Source organism: Penicillium taxi (genome assembly GCF_028828555.1).
Source record: "Penicillium taxi strain IBT 34144 chromosome Unknown utg000001l_segment0_segment0, whole genome shotgun sequence".
Classification (NCBI taxonomy): domain Eukaryota; kingdom Fungi; phylum Ascomycota; class Eurotiomycetes; order Eurotiales; family Aspergillaceae; genus Penicillium; species Penicillium taxi.
Genome location: NW_026643203.1, coordinates 4,323,197 through 4,346,431, shown reverse-complemented (window position 1 = coordinate 4,346,431; position 23,235 = coordinate 4,323,197). Strand labels below are relative to the sequence as shown.

General features: G+C 45.8%; 8 protein-coding genes across 8 annotated transcripts; 4 read left to right on the top strand and 4 right to left on the bottom strand.

Annotated features, from left to right (window-relative positions):
• Positions 1-2,035: 2,035 nt before the first annotated feature.
• On the top strand, positions 2,036-3,055 carry N7495_001554 (cytochrome P450; the record flags this gene model as incomplete). The annotated part of the gene is made up of 1 exon (XM_057204224.1): positions 2,036-3,055. The coding sequence occupies one exon, from the start codon at positions 2,036-2,038 to the stop codon at positions 3,053-3,055; it is 1,020 nt and encodes a 339-aa protein (XP_057068297.1).
• A 1,264-nt stretch (positions 3,056-4,319) lies between these two features.
• N7495_001553 (uncharacterized protein) lies at positions 4,320-4,865 on the top strand (the record flags this gene model as incomplete). The annotated part of the gene is made up of 1 exon (XM_057204223.1): positions 4,320-4,865. One exon carries the CDS (start codon positions 4,320-4,322, stop codon positions 4,863-4,865), a length of 546 nt encoding a protein of 181 aa, XP_057068296.1.
• Positions 4,866-5,611: 746 nt separating this feature from the next.
• On the bottom strand, positions 5,612-5,997 carry N7495_001552 (uncharacterized protein; the record flags this gene model as incomplete). Its single annotated transcript, XM_057204222.1, has 2 exons — positions 5,612-5,875; positions 5,989-5,997. 2 exons carry the CDS (start codon positions 5,995-5,997, stop codon positions 5,612-5,614), a joined length of 273 nt encoding a protein of 90 aa, XP_057068295.1.
• An 831-nt stretch (positions 5,998-6,828) lies between these two features.
• Positions 6,829-9,466, bottom strand: N7495_001551 (uncharacterized protein; the record flags this gene model as incomplete). Its single annotated transcript, XM_057204221.1, has 3 exons — positions 6,829-7,302; positions 7,372-9,072; positions 9,146-9,466. 3 exons carry the CDS (start codon positions 9,464-9,466, stop codon positions 6,829-6,831), a joined length of 2,496 nt encoding a protein of 831 aa, XP_057068294.1.
• A 1,999-nt stretch (positions 9,467-11,465) lies between these two features.
• On the bottom strand, positions 11,466-13,653 carry N7495_001550 (glycoside hydrolase family 15 protein; the record flags this gene model as incomplete). The annotated part of the gene is made up of 3 exons (XM_057204220.1): positions 11,466-11,684; positions 11,740-11,804; positions 11,865-13,653. 3 exons carry the CDS (start codon positions 13,651-13,653, stop codon positions 11,466-11,468), a joined length of 2,073 nt encoding a protein of 690 aa, XP_057068293.1.
• A 1,009-nt stretch (positions 13,654-14,662) lies between these two features.
• N7495_001549 (putative nucleotide-sugar transporter) lies at positions 14,663-16,477 on the top strand (the record flags this gene model as incomplete). Its single annotated transcript, XM_057204219.1, has 3 exons — positions 14,663-15,103; positions 15,157-15,483; positions 15,533-16,477. 3 exons carry the CDS (start codon positions 14,663-14,665, stop codon positions 16,475-16,477), a joined length of 1,713 nt encoding a protein of 570 aa, XP_057068292.1.
• A 420-nt stretch (positions 16,478-16,897) lies between these two features.
• On the bottom strand, positions 16,898-18,579 carry N7495_001548 (DNA-(apurinic or apyrimidinic site) lyase APN1; the record flags this gene model as incomplete). Its single annotated transcript, XM_057204218.1, has 5 exons — positions 16,898-17,690; positions 17,740-17,874; positions 17,936-18,055; positions 18,116-18,152; positions 18,213-18,579. 5 exons carry the CDS (start codon positions 18,577-18,579, stop codon positions 16,898-16,900), a joined length of 1,452 nt encoding a protein of 483 aa, XP_057068291.1.
• A 381-nt stretch (positions 18,580-18,960) lies between these two features.
• Positions 18,961-22,668, top strand: N7495_001547 (putative checkpoint protein kinase (SldA); the record flags this gene model as incomplete). Its single annotated transcript, XM_057204217.1, has 3 exons — positions 18,961-19,932; positions 20,018-20,447; positions 20,498-22,668. 3 exons carry the CDS (start codon positions 18,961-18,963, stop codon positions 22,666-22,668), a joined length of 3,573 nt encoding a protein of 1,190 aa, XP_057068290.1.
• Positions 22,669-23,235: the final 567 nt, after the last annotated feature.

The following is a 23,235-nucleotide window of genomic DNA, read 5'->3' as shown; positions in this document are numbered from 1 at the left end:
ATAATAATCTAGATGCGATTAATGCGAATTACTCTAAGGCACTTCCTCTTCAAGACCAATAAAGCCGACTCGGACGAGTGTAACTACGGAGAAGGGTCTTAAATGCCGAAACACGTTCTCCTGCAGTATCTATTATACGCGAGCCTAAGGAGGCGGATGTTAACCAAGATCCGGGCACGGACGGACTTGGATGTGAACAAGATAGCCGACTACGATACATTAGTATCGAACTCGTAGGCCACCCGCTATATGGCCAAATTCATGATCTAAACAGGTCTCCTTAGGTAGTTTAGATAGATAGACGCTGGATCTGACTCTGAAGCAGACCCTGAATCAGATGAAGACCTAGGCTAGAGGGGATTACGACAACTAGCTACGAATAGTGTAGCGTGGTGAAGACGCTAGGTATCAGGAACGACAATACCGCGGCCTACCAAGAGGCCAAGGACAAATACATCGACAACTTCAACGAACAACAAAAGGACTGAAACAAGGGGAGGAGGATGCTATGAAGAGGGAGAGGGGAAACGAAGGAAGCGGGTTACTGAGGGAGACCTACGGATTACTATACATGGAGGGCGTTATGGTTTAAAAGAGGGATTTCGGTTCATAATGGCACGACGCCATATTTCCTTTGTATCTACTATCTTGACATTCTGGCGTTTAGAATACTCTCGTTTCCGCCGGAGGAAACGCCTGCATAGCCATACGCTACTAGTTAGGCTGCATCAGGTTAATAGAGTATTGATTGATTGATTGATTGATTGATTGATTGCAGTTCTTTTGCTCGGCTGACCTTCCCCTTATGCATCTCATGTTAGATGGTGCTCGCGACTAACTAATGCAATTCAATTCACACCCGGCCCCGCTATCAGTACTTTAATTTAAACCCTTGGAACATTATGACTCCACTGTTCGGTACTGCATCCTCCAACATCTATTATAATAAAGAAAATATCGCCGTGGGAAAAACCAGCTCATTGCTATCACTGCTGCGACTCTATTCGTTTACGACCTAGCGGAGTCTTTCTTGATTGCTCGAAATCGATGGAAAAAAGAGCGTCAAAGTTGAGTCTCCAGGAGAAGGCCATATGTGGGCACTTATTTGGAGACAACCATAGATGAGAGAGATATGCATTTGTGTTTCCCCTCATTCACTCCGCACTTCTCGGAATCCAGCCTGTTATTTATTGGTCAACTACTAGCTAATCGGCCCAATTGTGTTCATTTGATCTATACCTCGGACCGAAAATACAAGCTATAGCTCTTTGTAGAATGCCGGTGAATAATTCCTATGCCCAGGTGGAAGTTTTAGGTATTGTCAGTAGCTCGGTCAATAATATAAGTGTGATGGTTTCCTTTCGTAATGTCATATCTTATACAACTATTTGCAGTGTATTGGGATTCTCAAATTCTCCCCTTCCAAATTTCCTCTCAACATTCACCAGACATGGACTACCCATTGAAATTCCACCTTCTTTGGGTTGGGATCTTGTTGATTAGCATTCGGCTTCTCACAAATAGATTCAAACGTGGACTCAGCGACATTCCTGGGCCCACAATAGCGAAATATACAAGGCTCTGGAAGTTATACAGTGTCTGGCGAGGTGATCATCATACCGTCGCCATTGATCTGCATCGCACCTATGGATGTCTCGTTCGCATCGGCCCAAATCATATATCGGTTGCGGACCCTGATGCAGTCCCTATAATATATGGCCTCAATAAGGGGTTCACAAAGGTATTCTTTGACTGAAGACGGAGTCACTTCATGTGTTATATGATCTATGATAAACTCACAATATTTCAAACTTAGACAGCATTTTACCCCCTCCAATCTATATCATGGGAAGGGAAGACTCAAGTGAATCTTTTTTCCACTCGGGATGAAGATTTTCACCGCAATCAGAAGCGACAAGTTGCCAACGCATTTAGTATGAGCTCCCTTCTTGAGATTGAAAGTAGAGTGAATTCATGTACAAAGGTGTTTATGTCCAAGTTGCGAGACTTTTGTATGCAAAAACGCCCCATTGACATGGGGGTGTGGTTGCAGTACTATGCATTCGACGTTATTGGAGAAATTAATTTTTTCAAAAAGCTAGGGTTTCTGGAGGAAGGACGGGATATAGATGGGATGATTCAGACCATCCAACGAATCCTCATTTATGCTGCTTTGTGTGGCCAGATTCCCGAAGTGCATTATTTGCTGCTTGGGAATCCACTCATCTCATTTTTCATGCCGAGTATGGACAAATGGGACCAAGTCCTTCAGTTCACATTAAAAACAATGAATTCCCGCTCGATGTCCAATCTCAATGGGGAAAAGGCCGAGGACAAGCAGAATGATGGCAAGGATATGCTTTCTCGTTGGATGAAGATTCACAAATCAAACTCCGAAAAGCTTTCTACTCTGGACATAATTGTGCATCTTTCGGCAAATGTTTTTGCTGGATCTGATACAACTGCTATTGCTCTACGAGCAACTCTCTATCTTCTCTTGCATCACCCAGTGGTCATGGACAAGGTTCAAGCAGAAATTTCTAGTGCAGCATCCGATCAGAAGCTCAGTGATATAATATCTTACCGCGAATCGGTAACACATCTACCATATTTGGGCGCAGTACTTAAAGAGGCCATGCGACTGCATCCATCTGTCGGACTGATCCTAGAACGTGAAGTACCAGAAGGTGGGGCACTCATCAGTGGGAAGCAAATTCCAGCAGGAACTATCGTGGGCATCAATGCGTGGGTATTGCACCAAAATAGTCAAATATTCCAAGACCCAGAGGCATTTCTACCAGAGAGATGGCTTGATAGTCCTCCGGATGCTTTAAGAGAGATGGAAAGGACTTTTTTCTCATTCGGAGCCGGATCACGAACGTGTCTTGGAAAAAACATTTCTCTCTTAGAGATGCACAAAATAGTACCTCAGCTACTACGGGATTTTGAAATCAGACTACATAGCCCAGAGAAAAGCTGGACTACAAAAAACACCTGGTTTGTTCAGCAGCAAGATTTCATCTGCGACATCAGAGAAAGAAATAACATGGCATGATCTAGTTTACTGATAGATTGAGAATTTTGTCAATTTTAAACATGAAAAAAGTGCTATCATAAATATAGGCAATGATTGAGTACGTAAAAACGCGTCATTAAGTTGCAGTCGTCTCACTAGCAGATATATCGTTATGACGATCAAGGTCTACCAACAGGCTTTTTGGACAAAGAGCTCTAGATAGACTAGACCGAGTCACATAATCCAAATCATGCGTCAATGTCATAGTTTTATCAGGCCTCAACATATACTCCGGCACTGTCAGTGAAGCGTCCTTTTTGATCCATTGCCAGCCAGTTTGACCATCACCACGCGATTCTTCGACTACATATCCATTCAGCGAAGCTGGAGCATAGTCGGACGATAAGTGGGTCTTTTTTATTCTAGTGATCGGATGGAAGGATTCATGAGTAGTTTGAGTGCTCGTATTATTCCCTGGAATTTGAGGATAGTTGCCCGGCATACGGTCCAACTTCCCTAGAGCCCAGAAGAAAGTCCCTCGAGAGAATAAAAACAATTGATGGGGATGAAGTAGATTTCGCTAGCGACTGTATTATAAATCTTGACAAAAAAACAGATATCATGATAAATGGTTGTCTTTGATGAATCTAAGTAACGAGGCGTATTCTTGTTGCGGAATCGAGACAGGCTTATACTTTACTCGTCTTAAAATTTGGCATTCCAGACTAGCAGTACAAAAAGAGCACTATAAAATGAATATTCTTTTATTTTTTTTTCTCTACAATACTTGCGGTCTTTGGACACACAATGGGTAATTAAGTATGATGGATTAATTGAAGTGAACATGCAACATTGAGGCTTTAACGCCTCCTCAATAAATTAACTCTTTTTCTTGATGATTCTCCATGAATGAACGGTCTTTTCAGGTCTGAATACTGTCAATAAATCCGTCAAAGAATGTGATTTTTCATATTTCATTGTCTACTCATAACACACAGAAAAATGAGTCATTATCGCCTCCCATATATGCTAAGGAATCTACTTACTCGCAAAATCCATACTCGTTACTCATTAATAGGTAGATAATTGTCTTTCAGAGTTGAAAAAGAACTCGTTCTCTTTGATCAGTGCGCAATATTTGACTGCTCTAGTAATGTTCATTATTTGATACCATAAAGTCTCCTCAATTTTTCTCAATCCCGCTATTTAAGATATCTTGGACTTAAATTCAGATCATATAAATAACTTCACTCTACACCCTAGACTTGGAGATTCTAGAAAAAAATTCATTTTACTCTTTGCTATGTCTTCCAAAGTACTTCATGCTGGGATTTCAAAGAGACCAGATCCAAAAGCACCGAAAACACCGAAAACGCCAAACAAGCTTGATCATATTAAGCATTTTATTGATCAGGATCAGGATGGGGGGAACTTGTCCCAAGAGCAGGATAAAGGGGCGAGGGTTCAACCCTCCAATACCGATATTCCGGGCCACATCCAATCCGGAAATTTCAACGAGGCCCAACATGCGGGAGAGTCAGTAGCCCAGTCAATCGAGCCTCCAGATACGGAAATGGAGGACAAAGATTCAATTTCTCAGGACCCGGGACAGAGTAAAAAGCCAACGCCGGAACAGGCCAGTCAGCTGCAGCGCCATGAAATAAAACCAGCTAGTCTCAAAGATAGTATTCTTGACGATAGTGAACTTTTGGCTGACCTGCGCTCGCTGTCTTTAAATGAGGACAGTGATGCAACTGCAGATGGTTGGGGGATCAGGAGAGGATCTAAGTTTTGCATTCTCCAGTATGGACCGCGTCAGCATGCTATGTTCAAGGCAAAATATACATAGGGATACAACACTAAGGGAATGCCGAGCATATCGGACCCCGAGCTGCGCATTACCCAGTTGAGATATAAAGATGATCAGGGAACAAAACATTGGAAACACTCGCGAGAAAACGCGATGGGCATCTATGGAGTTGCATTCGAAGAGAGAAAATTTCCCAACAAACAATACAAAACAAACCCTGCTGTGTGGATAAAGATTAAGGTTAGGTTTTTTTGTACCCAGCGCTAAACTATATTAGGCCATCACATGAGAGCCAGATGTACCCTGTTTTTTAAATGGTAATCCTGCGTTCCAATTTCTTAGTAATCCCCATAGTAATGAGTAGACATGTGCATGGGTTATGGGTCGAAATTCATACCCATACCCAACCCAACCCATACCCATACCCAACCCATACCCATACCCATACCCAACCCATACCCATACCCAACCCATACTCATACCCAACCCATACCCATACCCAACCCATACCCATACCCAACCCATACCCATACCCAACCCATACCCATACCCAACCCATACCCATACCCAACCCATACCCATACCCAACCCATACCCATACCCAACCCAGCCCATATGGGTATTTTAGTTGCCTTAATGCCTTAATAATGCCTTACGCTAGTCTGAAATAGAGCTAGTTTACTTAGCTAATTATACATTATAATGCATGTAATTTTTGTTGTTTTAATCAATACCATCTATAATTAAAATTCAAACATTCAAAATTTGATTCTAATAACTTAACATTAACTAGAACTACCTTCACCAGCATCACCACCACCATTACTATCATCGCTAGGTGGAGGGGCGCCACCACGAACACGAGCAGCTTGTCTTTCACGTCGACGTTGTGCTTGACGCCGACGTTGTGCTCGAGTTGGTGATCGAGCTTCTGGTAGTGGTGGTCGAACACCATGAAGTGTAAGATAAGCCTCAGCATAAGCATTCCATAAAATACTAGCTATAGTAGGACGGACGCTATCAAGAGATGGAGCAGTTGCTTGATTTATCTGTAATAAAGCTGTCCAATCATTTTGTAGGGCTATCTCCCAAGCGTGAAATGCGACCGTTAAACGATCATATGTTACTTGTTATATTGGGGCTTCAGTCGCCATAAGTTGACGAAAGGCATTATCATCAAGACCATCATATTCATCACCACGACCAGGACTTCGACGGATTGTAGTTATTGGTAGCTTATTTGAGGTAATAAATGGAGCTACTTGTGGGGGAGCAGGTCCCCGAATGCGATGCTGATAAGGGGTTACCGCTGCTCTTAGAACATGATCCCGATAGAAATCCTCACCCCACTGCCGTTTAAAGGAGGGATATTTTTGACTTAGAGAAAATTAGATATTAGTATGATCATAGTTATTATTAGGGAATATGAAGGTATAACTTACGCAAGATAACTATAGACGTCGGCGAACTGACTAATATCGCTCCCGATTAGGCTGCGACCAGGTTCGGCAAGAAAATAGGCGTTACGCCAGTCAGTACTCACCATATAACGCGCGAGGATTTTGTGTGAGTCCGCCCTCTCCTTAAGATATTATCACTACTATATCTAGTAGTAAAACTGTCATAGGTTAAAAGAATACCTTGACAAATGATGTTTAGTGTAGGATCAAGAGTGGCACTATATAAGTAGAACCTGCGTATGATTTCTTGAGAGCGAAATCATTATAGTCTTTTGGCTCAGTGGGATGGACGTGGACGCAGGCACGATCCCTTCACACTCTTGGCGTTCGTGGCGTGCTCAGCTCTACTCAGTGAGCAAAAAGCGGCAAGCATTGAGCACTAAAACAGAAGGGGAAAGCCAAGAACTGGGAAAGGAAATCCGCTACGTAGGTAACATCGATGTGGTATCATAAAAATAAGCAAACTTAACAAGTAATCCATATAAAGTCCCAGCACCTGTCAGGTGGAATAAAAATATAGAACAGAATCGGAGAAAAGCGCCTTAAATAACACCATGACGCGCCTTAAAAATGGATATCTTGTCGTCATCAAAAGGTATTTCTTGGAGTTTGAACTGGGTGCGAGAAGAACAGAGCTCATCTGGCTCGTCATCGTCGTCGGAAATATCACTTGATAAAAGCTCCTGGTTTTGTTCCGGGGTGTCATCATCGTGAATAGAGCCATTGCCAAAATCGGAAAGATCATCATCGTTGTCGTCATCATCAGGATCTGATGAGTGTTCATCATTAGTAGCATCTTCAAAGTCCGGGTCGGATTCATGAGAGCTACCTTCAAGAATCTGGTAGCATTTCTTTTCGAGACCAACGTAAGCGATTTTGAGCTCTGCGCGGATGCTGACAATGTCAAGAACTTGTAGGGCAAGCTCTTTCAGGTCACGATGTACAGATTCGCGGATGTGAGGCAAGTATAAAGCACGGAGCTGAGACATATTGGGAAGCCGCTGGAGGAAGTAGTGCTAGATAAGGGGTTAGCTTGAACGAGACGTGATTTTTCTGAGCTGAGGATGGGCGGAGGGGAAAATTACCCAGTCTCTATAGTGCATTGCCATTCCAATTTCTTTCAATTGTGGCATTCGCCCACTAGTGACAAATGCTATCATTTCGTGATTCAACATCCACTTGTGCCAGTGTCTGTCAATACTGAGAGGATTATCACGCCTATTAGAAGCATCGATCAGAATCCTCCGCAAGCTCAGTCGATGCTTTCGAATGATGTGCCGGTAGATGGCTTCGATCTGCACAGTTGATTCGTAAGGCATTGCTTCATGCAAGAAAACACTTTCTAGTGTATTTGGAGCGAGAGCATCTTTGATAAAGAGCATCAGATAAGGTGACACAGTGTCTGTTCTTAAATGCTTTATATTGAGCGAATAATCATGCCCACTATAGTTGGCATGGCTGTGGTCTCCATTTTGCAATCGTTTTGGTAGCGTTGGTGGTGGTGCATATTTCCGACGTAGAGCTCTCCAAAGCTGTTCATGGTCCTCGCATTGCATGAGAGTTAGAGTGGTGAGTCGAGTCCAATCCAGTGTGGGTAATAGTGAAGACACAGAAAGAGGCACACGTTCCAACTCAAAGACCTGAAGGTTAAGCTTATCATTGTTGGGCTGAAAGCGATAAACTGGCTGAGGGGAGGAAACTTTGGTTTTAGGTGGTGATGTATCATCTCGAGCCGAATCAGTGTTATTCAAATTGACATGCTTTCGCTTTTTAGCAAAGGGGTCTCCAGTGAGGGAGTTACCTAGCATGTCATCTGGCTGTGTCGACAAGTTGGGGTTTGACGAGGCTGTAGGAGTGTCATCCGAAGCCGGGACATCACGTTTCGTGAGAATACTGAGAATTCCACCAATTCTGGGCCAATCAAAAAGGGAGTCTGAAGACGCATCATTATCCTTTGCACAAAGAATCCAGGGTGAAAGGTGAGCCTTCTGCGCTATTCCGATCCGCAATTCTACCAAACGATGACGAGATCGTTCAATAAGAACAGCCATCTCCTCAACATAAGCCTTCTCATCTATATCCAGCACCGCCACATTTCTGAGTGGTGGCAGCACGGACAGGGAAGGGTGTTCCACGTGCTGGTAATTCCGCAGACGACTTCCGGTCGTTGTAACAGTCGAAATGCGCGCCTGGTTCTCTGAATTGTCGTGCCAACGAACCCAAACACGGTCCAAGCGACACTCGTGATTTAATCGGTCTGCTAGTGAGCCCAGCGCAAGCCAAATTTCACGGACAACACCCGTGGGCATATCCCAGATAAATGCCTCGAGGTTGTCCATTCGAGCAACGGCCAAAGCCACCAACGTCCCAAGCATTTTGCCAATTTCCCTGTTGACAGAATACTCCTGAACCCAGATCAATGGACCATTACCTATTGAAAACGTGCGAGTATACTGCGCATAATGATTACCTCGTCGTGACGAGAATCCCGTGGAAGTCTGCTTTTTCTGGGTGGCTTTATTATTTCCTTGGCCGGTACAACCACAATTTGAACATGCATTCGCCGATTGGTCGTCTCTGGTGATTGGCATCTGATGAAACACATCTTCTCCCATCACCAATGTTGACAAGCCGTAGGATAAGGCATCGACTCCCGAGTAATCATCAGTGGGGTTTAAGGACTCCGGCCAGACGATATCAAAGCGCGAGTACATGTGCGGAACAGCCAATCCATGGAGGGTGGAGCATGTCAAAGCAAGAGAGGTGAGGTCAGTCGCATGCGTTACCTATTTATCGCGATGATCTGTTAGTGTTTTGTAGCATTGGGATGAGTTTAATAGAGCCAGGACACAACGATACCTCCTTTATTATATCCCTCAAAACGTCCAAGGGTAAGTCAAGGAGCTGCATGGGAGTTTTGGCTATCGATAAGCTTGGTCTGGTGAGGATGGAAGCTCTGGTGGCAGGTGTGGATGTCCGGGACGCGCTTCGAACGGAGCTCCCACTTGAAGATTCCTGCAAACTGAGCTTTCCGAGTGCAGAAGAGAGATTTGATCTAAATGTGATATCGGGTTCCATGGAGGCTTCAATTTGGGTGGGCTCAGTAGAGACGAATTCCTCGTCAGAAGATGAGGCAAGATCGAAGCCTGTCTGATCAGCCCAATCGGGGATTTGCGTCATTTAGGGGGAGGAAGGAAGGGCTTCTACGACAGAGCACGGCGGCGGTGCGATTTCCCAATTCCAATTTATCAGAAAGTCTCATATTAAAGAATAGAATAAAAGCTCTTGGATGCTCAGCATCTAGAAAGTAAACAAGGAAAAGTCTGGGGTCTGGGGAAAGGATCACAGTGAAGCTCGAGTTAGCGCGGATCAACCCGTCGGAGCCCCATTATTTGTCTTACCGCCTTCATGTAAACACTAGCTCATCTAGTTAGTTAATGGTTTCTATTATTGCTGCTTCAAGGTATGACTTTTACAGTCTATACGAGGATGAGAATTGGCTAACCCATACTTTATATTGGAAGACTTTAAGGTTTCGTTCATCTTAGTCAATGACCAGACCATATGATGCCCAGCCATGTAATGCCTAGAGTCTAACATTTGTGCTAACACAAAAGAAAATATCACGGCATGAACTGTTCATGTTCCACGAAAAAGGAAATAGAATTGACACCCAGCATCCCAGGTTCCTTCATTCACAGCTCCGTTTCCAGACTACTCATTGGTGTTGTACTTGCTGTAGTTTGTCGACGTAGTGGAGAACGGGTCGATAAGAGCCTCCACTAACCAACGAGTTAGTTACGTATGGCCCCGCTTATGTAAGCACTATTCTACTGTGGTAACTACTGTGGTATGGCAGTGTGGTCGCGTTAGTGTGGTACTTCCAAGCCCCACTATAGAGCTAGTTTTCTGCCACTTTTAAATACCGCGTATTGTATTTAAACACTAATATTACACACAATATAATAAATTACATACTATTCTATTCAATTCAACACCGTTTATTCAATTTAACACCATTTATTCAATTCAACCTAACTACCCTAGAACTAGAACTAGAACTTGGTATGTCCACCATGAGCTGCGATAACAGCTTCACGCCTCTACTTCATCAGACCAATCTGACGCTCTAGGAACGCCCCTGGCACCGCCTCCCATGCCTCCTTTACCACCTCACGCAGTTTATCATATGTTAGTTTTATGTCGGTTTGGAGGTAGTGGTCTCCAATCCAGTCCTTCATCCAGTTCCATATCTATTCGATAGGGTTTAGATCAGGAGAAAAAGCTGGCCACTTCAATAAGCGAACTCCGCGGCCACGGAGTTCGTTTACTGTCGCTATAGCTTTATGGCCAGGAGCGACATCATGCATGAAAGAAAGATCAATCCCATCCATACTAGCCAACTTTACCATACCATCTATAAGAGGCACAATCCTCTCACAGTATCTCGCAGCATCAATCGTACCCCATTATTTCTCCCAAAACACACAAGGTCCCTTTTTAGAGCCATAAAAGGATCCTCAGAACAACCGCAGCAGCCCTGGAGATCTGACTGACTAGTAACTTTGGTATCTAAATATTTATTATTTATTTAGATAACTAGTTAGCTACAGAAAGCTTTTTATGTCAGCTATAATCCTATCATATCAAATGTTTTTGAGTGTTATTGAGTGAAATTTTTAGAGCCACTTAGGCATGGGAACTGAGTCTATAGACTCATCGTGCTACGTACAGTCCATATCTGGAAATTTGAGGAGTTTTTAAATACATAACTAAAGAACACTTCAAAATATTCAACAAGCTCATTTTCTGGACTTCGGGAAGAATATGGCAAGCAGTAAGGGAGATCCATCAAGTACCTACGATTATAGACAACAAGGCTATGAGGCAGGCAGCAAATCAGAAATCTAGAGAAAAACTTAGAAGTCTTCGAGCGACTTTGCTTTTTTCGAGAATTCATAAGTGAAGCGCTATAACGGCTCTGTATACCCTTAGAAGGCACTTCAGGCCCTGTAACTTTCCAATGTTTTTTGACACTTTATACCGCCTACTGTATGTAAGATGTTCTATATCTCTTATATAAAATCGATTTCCAAAATGACGGGATGTAAATATTAAGAACACGGTTTGAAACAAGCCATGCTCACAGCAAATCTGTACTCCAAGGCGGCAAGATCCCCTATTCGTTGCCATCTGCATCCTTGAGTCTATCTAGATTGATTGCGGCACTGATACAGGCAAGATGACTGAACGCCTGAGGAGTATTGCCCATCTGCTCTCCCGAAATAGCAACTTCCTCAGAGAACATACCGAGGTGGTTTGAGTAAGATAGGACATTGTCGAAATGAGAGAGTGCAAGTTTCCGGATGTTTGGAATAGGTACATTGTATTTGGCGGCCTGTATAGAGAACGCAATTAGCAGTTGATATCTCGGTGACATTTTGAGTACATACACGGGCCATGGCTTCAACAAGCCAGAAAGTAACCATGATGAAGGCTCCTTCGGCTCCGCCCACACCTGTGAGCATGGTCAGTAGAAATCCGAGACAAAACAATTAGTAAGGATCGTGTCACGAACCATCATTGGATTTCTCGTGATTGTACCGGAACACCATCTTAGCGCTCGATAGGCCACCCTTCTCAGGGCTTTGCAGGATTTTCTTCAAGGTGCTGATGAAGCGCGGGTCGTTGGGTGCAATAAAGAAGACCAAGGGAGCAATTAGAATCGATGCATCCAAGACGTCTGGACTCTCATAGCTCTGTGAAAAATGGCCACGCTCGGCATTGAACCCTTTGGCCATAATTTCATCATAGAGCTCATCGCGCACCTTGATCCATGTGAAACGGTCTGGACATGGCAAACTAGTACGTTTCTCTGCGAGACGGATTCCGCGGTCCAGTGCCACCCAGATCATCACCTTGGAGTATACGAAGCTCTGAACCTCACCACGGGATTCCCAAATAGACATGTCCTTGTGGCTTCGCACGCAAAGAACATAGTTTACCATGCGTCGGATGGCGGTCCACTGATCGTAGGTAATCGGATTTCCACATTGATTGTACATATAAACGCTGTCCAGAAGTTCTCCGTAAATGTCAAGTTGCGTGTGGAATACAGCAGCGTTACCGATGCGAACGGGCTTGCTACCCTTGTATCCATCAAGGTGGTCTAGCTCTACCTCGGGGATGTCACAATCACCACGAATGGTGAACATGAGTGGCAAGAATGGTCTGTTGTCCCCCGACTCAATGCTTTGGGCGGCATGCGGGAAAATCCGATCAAAGATAAAGGTCACGTAGTCTTCAGCCTCATTATTGTATCCCATCTTCAGGAAGACGTACAAGGTAAAGGCTGTATCGCGCACCCAGGAGTACCGATAGTCCCAATTACGGGCCCCACCTATGTTTTCGGGAAGCGAGAAAGTAGGCGCCGCGATGATCGCCCCTGTCGGCTTGTACGTGAGAAGTTTCAAAATCAGCAGGCTGCGTTCAACGGTCTCACGATAGTGACCACGAAACGAGCATTTGCGGGTCCAATTCGTCCAGTAGTCAGATGTCTCCTCTTCCATCATAGAGAGATAGGCAGCCATGACCGCTGAGCTAGGCACGCACTTCTCGGGACTATGCAGCACCAGATGCAAGGTCTGTCCCTCTGACAGGAGGATCCGAGCTACTATCCCTTTACCCTTTAAGCCTACTCTTTCTTCCAGAGAAAATATCACCTTGGGATATCCAAGCTGGTCAGGCTCCCGAGACTCAGCAAAAATCTCAACTGCCAATCGCTCCGTGGCACTTTCGAAGTGAACGGTCTGCAGCGGTGATTTACCCAGATCATTCTCCAATCTGGCACGAGTATTGTGTGGGTCTCGAGCGTAATTAAAGGCAGGAAAAACTTCAACCAGCAATTCCATAGTGCCACGACTGCACTCCAATTTTCTAATCAACCCCGAATGCTGCAGCCCTGACTTGAACCTGTTGATGCCAGGTTCATTGCACGGACAATAACCCGACAACATACGCCCAGACTTTTGAGCATCCTTTATGGTTGTCACTGGGAAGTAGTCCAACATTGTCACAACGCCAGCTTCATTGGTCCATCGTGTTTCGAGCAAGTTTGAGTATGGCAGATACCGCTGCTTGTTGTGAGGTTCGGTAGCAGTATCATTCGGCCTCACGGAGAAGAAACCGCCTTTCTCAGCATCTAACAAGCGACAGAACACGGACGGAGAGTCAAAGACTGGCCAGCACATGTAATCCAGGCTGCCCTGTTTGCTCACCAGCGCACAAGTATGCATATCGCCGATGAGACCATAGTCTTCAATGGGGTTGTATGTTTTTTCCGTAAAGGGAGGGAGAGGAAGAGCCATAGCAGTAAGGTAATATGTAGATTTCAGCAATAACGAATTATATGGTACTAAATCAGTATAGTTTGGCAGAGGGTCTCAAAGATGGACAAGATGGACAACAGAAACAGCACATTATTACCGAGCCACTTTTGGGGCCTCTGGGTGATATATGCTGTCTTGAAAGGCTGGTAATAACGACATTATGATGATCATGTTTCAATTGAGGTAATTTCTATTCTGTTTTGTGCGCGGGGGTCGACGGGAGGTGGACACTGAACTTGAAGGTACCTCGTCATTATGAAGGCCTTGGGTGACTGGAGTGAGTGAACAGTGACAGTGAGCACCAGGATATCATTATCAGACATCTTCCAGACCGAGGTCCACTGTGGATGAAACGCCAAAGGAACCGAGGTCCCGGCTATATAAAGTGTCAGAGATCGAGAATCAAGATAACATTGGAAATTTGAAGTTGAGATAAGGCCAGAATTACTTGTGCTGTTCATTGAGGTCCCACTTCCCAGATTTAGTAAAAATCTGATCAATATGAGATCGGAGGTTAGGATCCGCCAATAACAGAGGATGAAGAGACGTGGTTGTTGTACAGAGTAAAAAGCCATTTGGACCCCAGATCGATTAGTGGAGACAAGTGTAAAAGTGGATACCATATTCAGCCAATGAGAATGATTTTATCAAAATAGGGAGAAAAAGGGCGAGTCCACTTTATTTCCATCCATTCACTCCTTCAGGCTCTCCTTCTCTTCAAACGTCACTTACTAACCACTTTCCTTCCTCTCCTTTTAACCTTTTTAACTTACCCATTCCTTTTTCCACATTCCCTTTTTGGTTTTATTGAATCTAGGAAATCAAACCTTTTTCTTCTACCCTGGCCTTCCCATATCCCTGAAAAAAAAAAAAAAAAAAACAAGACTGTCGCGTGCGAAAGTCTCGGTCGCTTCATGGGGTACGCCTATCTCCATTGATCTCATTCCTTCTTCTCCGATCAACTTTTAAAATACATCACAATTCCACTATGGGGCTGTCTGCCGCCAACAGCCACCACCGGAGACGAAGTTCGGTGCTCACAGGGGCAGGCCATTCTGCAGCACCGGTCTTTTCGGAGCGGAGGGATGAAAGTCTCCGCGCAGGAGAGTGGGATGAGCAGGAACCTTTAACGGCCGAGGACACAGATGCGTCTGAATTATCAATGACACCTATAGAAACTCACGAGTTAGACATGAGCTCAGATGAAGATCACTACGACGAGGAAACAGGTCTCACGGCGCATCAGAAACGGCAGCGACGGCGAAGACGCAGGCAACGCAGGAAGTTAGATGCTCGCATTGCAGATGGCAAGTCTTCGCGATATGCCATCTTCCAGCTCGGTCTGGCTGATCGCAATGTTTTAAAGAGGCTACTTTCTAACTCTGGACTGATCCTGTTGTGGTATTTCTTCTCTTTGTCAATATCTATTGTGAGTCTTTCCCTCTACTGCTTTGCGATAATCTTACTAATTGATTACCGCAGTATAATAAGTGGATGTTTTCAGAAAACGATACCGTCTTTCCTTTCCCTCTCTTCACCACAAGTCTACATATGCTCGTCCAGTTCACTTTATCCGGTCTTATACTTTGGATATTTCCATCCCTGCGCCCTCAACATCCCCCAGGTTCCCCAGCGAGATCCCCGGTGGATGGCTCGAAGCCAGAACCAGTGCTCTCCAAATTCTTTTACATCACCCGACTCGTACCTTGCGGAGCCGCAACTTCTCTCGACGTGGGCCTGGGTAATATGTCATTGAAATTCATTTCCCTCACCTTCCTTACCATGTGCAAATCATCTGCACTCGTCTTCGTTCTCCTTTTTGCTTTCTTATTTCACCTCGAAACCCCCCTCCGTAAAGTTGATCTTTATCATTGCCACAATGACGATCGGTGTGGTAATGATGGTCGCTGGAGAGACTGCATTTAATGCCCTCGGTTTTTCGCTTGTCATAGCCTCTGCCTTCTTTTCCGGTTTCCGATGGGGTCTGACACAGATTCTCCTCCTTCGTCATCCGGCAACTTCAAATCCTTTTTCTACTCTTTTCCTCCTCACACCTGTCATGTTCTTTTCTCTCATATCTATTGCACTCGCCGTGGAGGGTCCTGCTGAGATCCGCCAAGGTTTCCTTACTCTCGCCGAGCAACGTGGGACTTGGTTTGGCGCCGGTCTACTAGTGTTTCCGGGCGTTCTCGCTTTTTGCATGATCTCTTCGGAGTTTGCGCTTCTGAAGCGCTCATCAGTCGTCACATTGAGTATTTGCGGCATTTTCAAGGAAGTCGTAACCATTAGCGCAGCGGGTGTTATCTTCCACGATAAGCTTACAACGATCAATGTAACTGGATTGGTTGTAACTATTGGCAGTATTGCAACATACAACTACATGAAAATCTCCCAGATGCGCACTGAAGCTCAAAATGCTTCATGGAGTCGTGATGGAACCCCCGATTCCGACAGTGAGGATGGCGAGCCAAGTGGAGGGGAACACGGCGAATACAACCGAGTTCCAATCATCGAAACGGAATCGATCAAGCCCAGCCCTGCACCATCTGGTCCGGTCACTGAAGATTTGCAAATGGGTGACCGACGCTCGTTCCGCGTTCGTCCAGGTGGTGCTAAGCAAGGCCTCAAAATATCAACAACCATTCCCGAGGACGATGGCCCTTCATCTCCCCTCAAATCAGCCCCTCCAACGTTGACTAAAATGGCTGAAACCGTTGAGTTCCATTCTCATCCGGCTCCTGGTCGAGACGGTTCACCCGACATCATCCCGCCTATTCGATATCATACCCCAGGTCCTCACTAGTCTTATTCCTACTTTCTTTTAGAGTTTTTCTCTTCAGTCCTCTCTATCTATACGCCATCTCGTAGTGGTATATTTGTCCGGGAGCCCGCCTTGGGTTATCCCGAGCGTGATGGATAAAAATCCATTTCAGGAGACCAATCTTCTGATATTGCCGCGCCATTATGTTTGCCAAATATTTTATGTAAATGTTTTCTATGATGATTGCCTTTGGTTGACCTGGAAGATAAATGTGGCTTTTTGTTTCTTCCTTGCATGCGCGGCTTGACTGATACCATCAATTCGATTCCTTCTTAGGAGGGGCCCTTGGGCTTCATCCATTATCATACAAATACACTTCTCCGTTCTCCTTATTCTTGAAGGCTGTCTTGCCCGTCACTATCATTTCCCCATTGTAGTAAGGTATAAGTAGGGAGTAACGCATTACTTTTTACCACCCTTCATCATATCCGCAAGACTTTTCTGGCCCTTCTCCTTCGCTTTCGCCCCCTTTTTCTTCTCAGTCTCAAGCTTCTTACTATACTGTTGCTGATTCTTTTCTCGCTCAGAGCGTCCTTCTTCCGAGAGCTTAGCCTCAAGAGCGCGGAACTCTTCGCCCTCAGCATCCATTCCAATAAGAGACTCCAACAGCTTGATCTCTCTCGCCCAGACGGTAGGATCAGCAACTAGGGCCGACGCACTAGCCTTCTTAGCCTTTTTCCTCGATGGCTCGTCACCTTCATCCTTAATCTCGTTTGCGGGTCTATCGATTGGAGTTTCCAGTACCATGGGCAGCCCCTCGAAAAGAGGCTCATTCATGACATTGTGGAAAGCACGGAGTCCGAGGAATCCAGTGCCAATATTAGCGTGTAGATCGCGTTTGCTTCCAAATGGAGCTTTGGAGTCATTTAGATGCAATGCGCGCAGGAACTTGATACCAATGAGTTCGTCGAACTCAGTCAGGAAGGCCTTGAAGCCTTCCGGTGAGACAAGGTCATAACCTGCTGCAAAACTATGACAAGTGTCTATGCAAATTCCAATGCGATCATGGTGCTCTTTCGGGATTAGGGCAAGGAGATCGCGAAACTCGGCTAGATAGCCACCGATTGTGGTGCCGTGGCCGCACATTGTCTCCAGAACTGGGATAACAGTGGAGGTCTCTTCAATTGCTTTTGTGAGGTTTTTGGCCAAGCGGCCAAGTGCTTCGGGAAGAGGAGTTCCATTGGAACTTCCGGGGCTTCACTGGCATTAGTATAAGTGATTAGAGGAACGTGACAGATACTTACTGGAAGTTATAGAGCTTGATGCCTAAAGCTTCACATCGACGAAGGTCATCGATGAACGATTTATAAGCTTGATCAGACTTTGATTTGTCGTCCTGGGCCAGATTGACAAGATATGAGCCGTGTGGTAGGACATGTCTAGAACCGTTGTCAGTACATAGGTAATTCTATTATGTGTGCATAGACAAGGGCGACTAACTTCGCCACATCATAGCCTTTCTCGATGGATAACTTGTGGAACTTATCGCGGTGTTCGTCCAATAAAGGTGGGTTGTCCCATTTCCTTTGTGATTTTAGGAAAAGCGCAAATGCATTCCCTCTGAGGCTCAATTGTCAGATTCCAATGCTCAATCATAATGTTGTAGATGTCAGTAATTACCCAATCTTTTCACTGTTGTGAATGGAATTGAAAACACCTGTGCAAAAATTCTCAGTTACTTGATGAGGTCAGGAATGGATGTAATATATGAACTGACCAGCTGCAGCACTGACGTGCGCTCCAACAAACATCTTCAAACCTTGTGTCCTGGGTGCTAAGGGCATTGCTTCGGATTCCTTTTCTTCCTTAGTCTTCTTACCCTTCTTAGCAGGCTTCGCTGGCGGTTTAGCCACAGGTTCTTTCTTAACGCTCTTTGCCTTCAGCTTTGTCTCCTCTTCCTTATCAAGCTCGGTTTTGACAGCCGGAACTGGCTCCGGAGAGGACAATTCTGGGAGATAGGCTGATGATACTCGGTTTGACCGTCTCTTTGGTGATCCTTGTTGGGTGCCACAACTCAGGTTTCTCTTGTGGGATGTCTGCTTTGGGGAGTCCAGCAAAGGATCCTCGCCGTGGCCTTCACACATTGCGGATGACTGCTTTGATGTGATAGTCGATTATCGATTATATTGCTCAATTCAACTCTAAGCTCAGCTCAAAGCGTGCATCAAAGTAGGTATTGAACAGGCTCGAAGCTTACAGTCTTGGGTCAAATTTTTGAATTGTAAACAGCAAGTTCTCTTCACTAACTGAGCTGATTGAAGATTCCTTATTCCATTCCCGTCACAAGTTGAGCGATAACCTACCTACAGGTCAAAATATATCACGTGATGGTAACTGGGGTAACGGACACGTGATGTTGATCGATAACCAAATTAGCATTCAAGCAACAAAGTTCCCCTCCAAATCGCCTTCACCGACACTTTGACTCTCGTACAAGAGAGGATCTGGTCTAAGATCTCTACAGTATGGCGGCCTCCGAGGATTTGATCGATTTCGATATCATCGAGGCCCAGAAAGAAAATGTTCAATCACTTCCAGGCGGCAGATCTGCCAGAGAACTAGCCCGTATTTTCTCAGCTGGGAGCAACAGTTCAAAAATTCCAACGCCAACACCAAATGACACTCGAACGATCAATGACGCAGTTCGAGAAGAATACGAGAGTGAATTGCAAGCGATTGGAGAATCTGACGACCCTCTCGATGTTTACGATAGATACGTGAAATGGACCCTTAATGCTTACCCCTCCGCCCAGGCGACCACCGAGTCGGGTCTCCTTCCCTTACTCGAGCGTGCAACGAAATCCTTCTTGTCCTCTTCACACTACAGAAACGATCCTCGCTATCTGCGACTGTGGCTTCATTACATTAGACTTTTCTCCGATTCACCCCGCGAGACCTTTGCATTCATCTCACGGCATCACATTGGCGAGGGGCTGGCCTTGTTTTACGAGGAGTTTGCCTCCTGGCTAGAGCATTCGGGACGCTGGAATCAGGCTGACGAAGTATACAAACTTGGTATCGATCGCGAGGCCCGACCAGTAGAACGACTGCTGCGAAAATATAGTGAATTCCAGCAGCGCTACGAGCAACACCCGCAAGACACTGGCCCCTCTTCGCCTGCTTTGCCTGCTGTTCGTCCTGCTCTGGCTGCTAAGATCAACCCTTTTGCCGCCCCAGATGACTCACAGCCCACGCCTCAAGCGATGGCCGCGCCAAAAACAAAATCCGGAAAGCCTAAGATGGCTATCTTCTCCGATGCTGACGCAACAAGCCAGCCCGCTACTAGTGACACGCCAACTAAGGGTTGGGATAACATTGGATCTATGCAGGATCGCAAAAAGGAAAACACAATGGAGGCAAAGCCCTGGGCAGGGGAAACATTGAAGGCTGGGAAGAAAACTAAGCCAAAAGAAAAAATGGCTATTTTCAGGGACAAGGTGAGTCTCATACCCCCTCTTCAGATTTACATATATTTACGATCACAGGACTAATTGGTGGAACCTATCTTCGATGTGTCTATAGTCCAATCCAAATCTACCTTTTGAAGAGCCAATTGCTCCTAGGCACGTTCCAGAACATCACGTAAGGGAAGCGGTTAACCCACGAACAGGTCGGCGAGAGCGAGTTTTCGTCGACTTGGAATCAGTATACCCCGACCATAATGACCCGACACACGAAGTTAGCTTTGAGGAGCTAAGGGCTATGAAGCGTGGGTGGATGGGCAAGAGCTGGAAGGGCCAAATGGATCCTTTACAAGAAACCTCCGGAAATTTTAGCGTTGATGGTCGTCCTACTGTCTTCAGGGATCCCAGTCCAGGGAATGATATACATGAACAAGTGGAGCAGAAGTTAACGATCAGCGATTCATATTCTCGGCAGGGCGGCGCCATTGCAAGCAAATCTGCAAAGCCAAGGAAATCGAAAGCTCATGGAGACTCACAGACACAAACGAGTAAGTTGTACTTCTAACTAGCTCTCTCTGACAGTCTAACCATTCTTTAGTCAAAATGAAGTTTAACTCGCCGACGGCTCACTCGAAGGTTCGACGGAAGAGTACCCGAGAACCGACGATGACCATGCATACTCGCGCTGCCACGGATGAAATCTACGATCTATTCAACCAACCATTGAAAGCTGAGACTGAGGATACCGCTGATAGCTTGTTTGGCAGCGACTTCGAGGACGACGACTGTGCTAGCACTGGAGATAGCACGTGCACGGGCCACATATCTGCGGCATCAAGCGACTTTGGCGACGAGGATACAAAAGCATTTGACAAAACCTTCGATGATACAGAATATGCCGACACTACCCGGGCAGAAAGCGTTGTAGGTGATGATTGGACAGAGTTCAGCGCCAGTAGAGATATTCCTGGTATTGGTACGCCAACGATACATTCAATCGGGAGTGAAATAGATGCGGAAGGAGATTCTCGAAATGGCACCCCAGAAAGAGATCGTTTTGTACCTGAAATGCCTGAAGACTACGCTGCACCTTACGGCACATACAGAGATCCCGCGGTCATGGCTCAAAATCGACTGCCTTTCATGACGCCCATCGTCGAGCGAACTGAATCTTCCATTTCACTTACCGCCGCTCGAAGTCTTTACAACGCAAAGACGCCATCCAAGCCAAAGTCACCATCTGACATGCCTCAGATGGGGGATCTTCTATGCAGTCCATCAAATAGTGCAACGCCATACCATGGGGACTACACTGCTGCATCTGGAATAGATGTTCCTTTCAGCCCTACTGCTTTTAAGGCGCTGGCACCGAAGATGCGACGACGAGAAGTGATAATTAAAGATTCACAATGCAACCCAACTGACAAAATCATTCGCAACACGATTCTCAATTCTTTAGAACCCCCACTTGCGGCGTATTCTGGATATCATGGCCACGTCAGGGATAGCAATTTCACATCCATGATTCAAAAGTTTGTCAAGGCTCACAAACGGCGATCTAAGTGTCCTGATGACGAGGATTACGACGCTCCAATTCTTGAATTCCCCGGGGCCGAACGAAGCTATATCATCCGTCGCGAGCTTGGAGCAGGCGCATATGCTCCGGTCTATCTAGCCGAAAGCGTCGACAGTCTCGAGTCCTTCGACTCTGATTCCGACAAAGAAAACTCTTTCCCAAATAAATTCAGAAATCCTAGCCCCTACGGCGATTCCCGGCATCCGCTTGAAGCTGTCAAGGTGGAGAATGGACCTTCAAGCGCATGGGAATTCTACATGATCCGCACTGCGCATGAACGTCTACAAAATACGCCCGGATACCCTCGTGCCGGCGAGAGTATTGTTCGCGCACATGAGCTGCACGTGCACCAACGAGAAAGTTTCCTGGTGGAAGACTATCGTGGACAGGGCACTCTCCTCGATCTCGTCAACCTTGTCCGCAATGAGACCAACCATAACGGCGAGGGCGGTCTTGAAGAAAGCTTAGCGATGTTCTTCTCCATCGAACTTCTCCGCACTATTGAAGCCCTCCACGCCAATGGCATCCTTCACGGCGACATCAAAGCTGACAACTGTCTTGTACGCCTCGATGAGCCAAGCCCATATGCATCCCCCGTGATGGATCTAGACCTGAACGAGCAGCCAGGCATGCGTGACACCCCATCCTATTCACCAAACGGACACTACGACTGGTGCAGCAAGGGTATATCCCTAATCGACTTTGGTCGCGGAATAGACATGCAAGCCTTCTCGCCTTCTGTGCAATTCATCGCAGATTGGGAAGTAGGCACACACGAGTGCAACGAGATCCGTGAGATGCGCCCCTGGACCCACCAGATCGACCTATACGGTATCGCCGGCACAATCCACGTCCTCCTATTCGGCAAATACATCGAGTCTACGCCCGTCCCCGGCGTCAAGCACACCTATCGCATTCGCGAATCCCTGAAACGCTACTGGGACCGCGAGCTATGGTCCGAGGTCTTCGATCTACTTCTGAACCCTGGTGCAGAGCGCTGGGTGCAGATGGAATCTACAGATCCAGACCAACCTTACACTGCATCCCTTCCAGTTCTCCAGTCAATGCGATACATCCGTCGCCAGATGGAAGATTGGCTCGTTGTCAATGCCGAGAAGAAGGGTCTTGCTTTGCAGCTTCGCAAGATTGAGGCACATCTTGCTGAGCGGAGGAAGAAATTAGAACGACATTGATCAGTTTCACGTTTGTCCATTTCATCCTCGTTTATGGCTCTACTTCATGTATTTCCTTTATTCCAACTATTATACCCCTGCTTTCTCTTTTTGCATATTTCCTGCCAATCCATATTCACGAGACATCATTTAGGTTTAATGAATTGATAAAAATCCATGAATTATTTGGACTGTGCGCCTCGACGAGGAAGGATTCGAACTGCAGTACTATCAGTAGTAAAGGGATAAAACGAATTCCAAAGCTCCACAAGGTAATAATGCTTGGACAGCTGCCATGTGTAAAGACAACAGCAGCCCGATTCATCGGCAAAATAGCTTCGTCCCGATAAATCTAGAAGAAGTCTCTGCCAGAGTTATCCAGCATGGTGATCCTCGTCAAGGTCCCACGTCGTTACAATTTGCTCCCAGCACAAGCTACTAGTGATTTAGAAGCAACTTCCCTGTGTCAAAGGGAGGGAGTGAATGATATAGGCTTTCTGAAGCGACGATATAGTGAAAATTGACGCGATTTGCGACAATACCCATTGCAACTGAATGGCATAGACAAATTCAGGCTCCAGCTTTGAG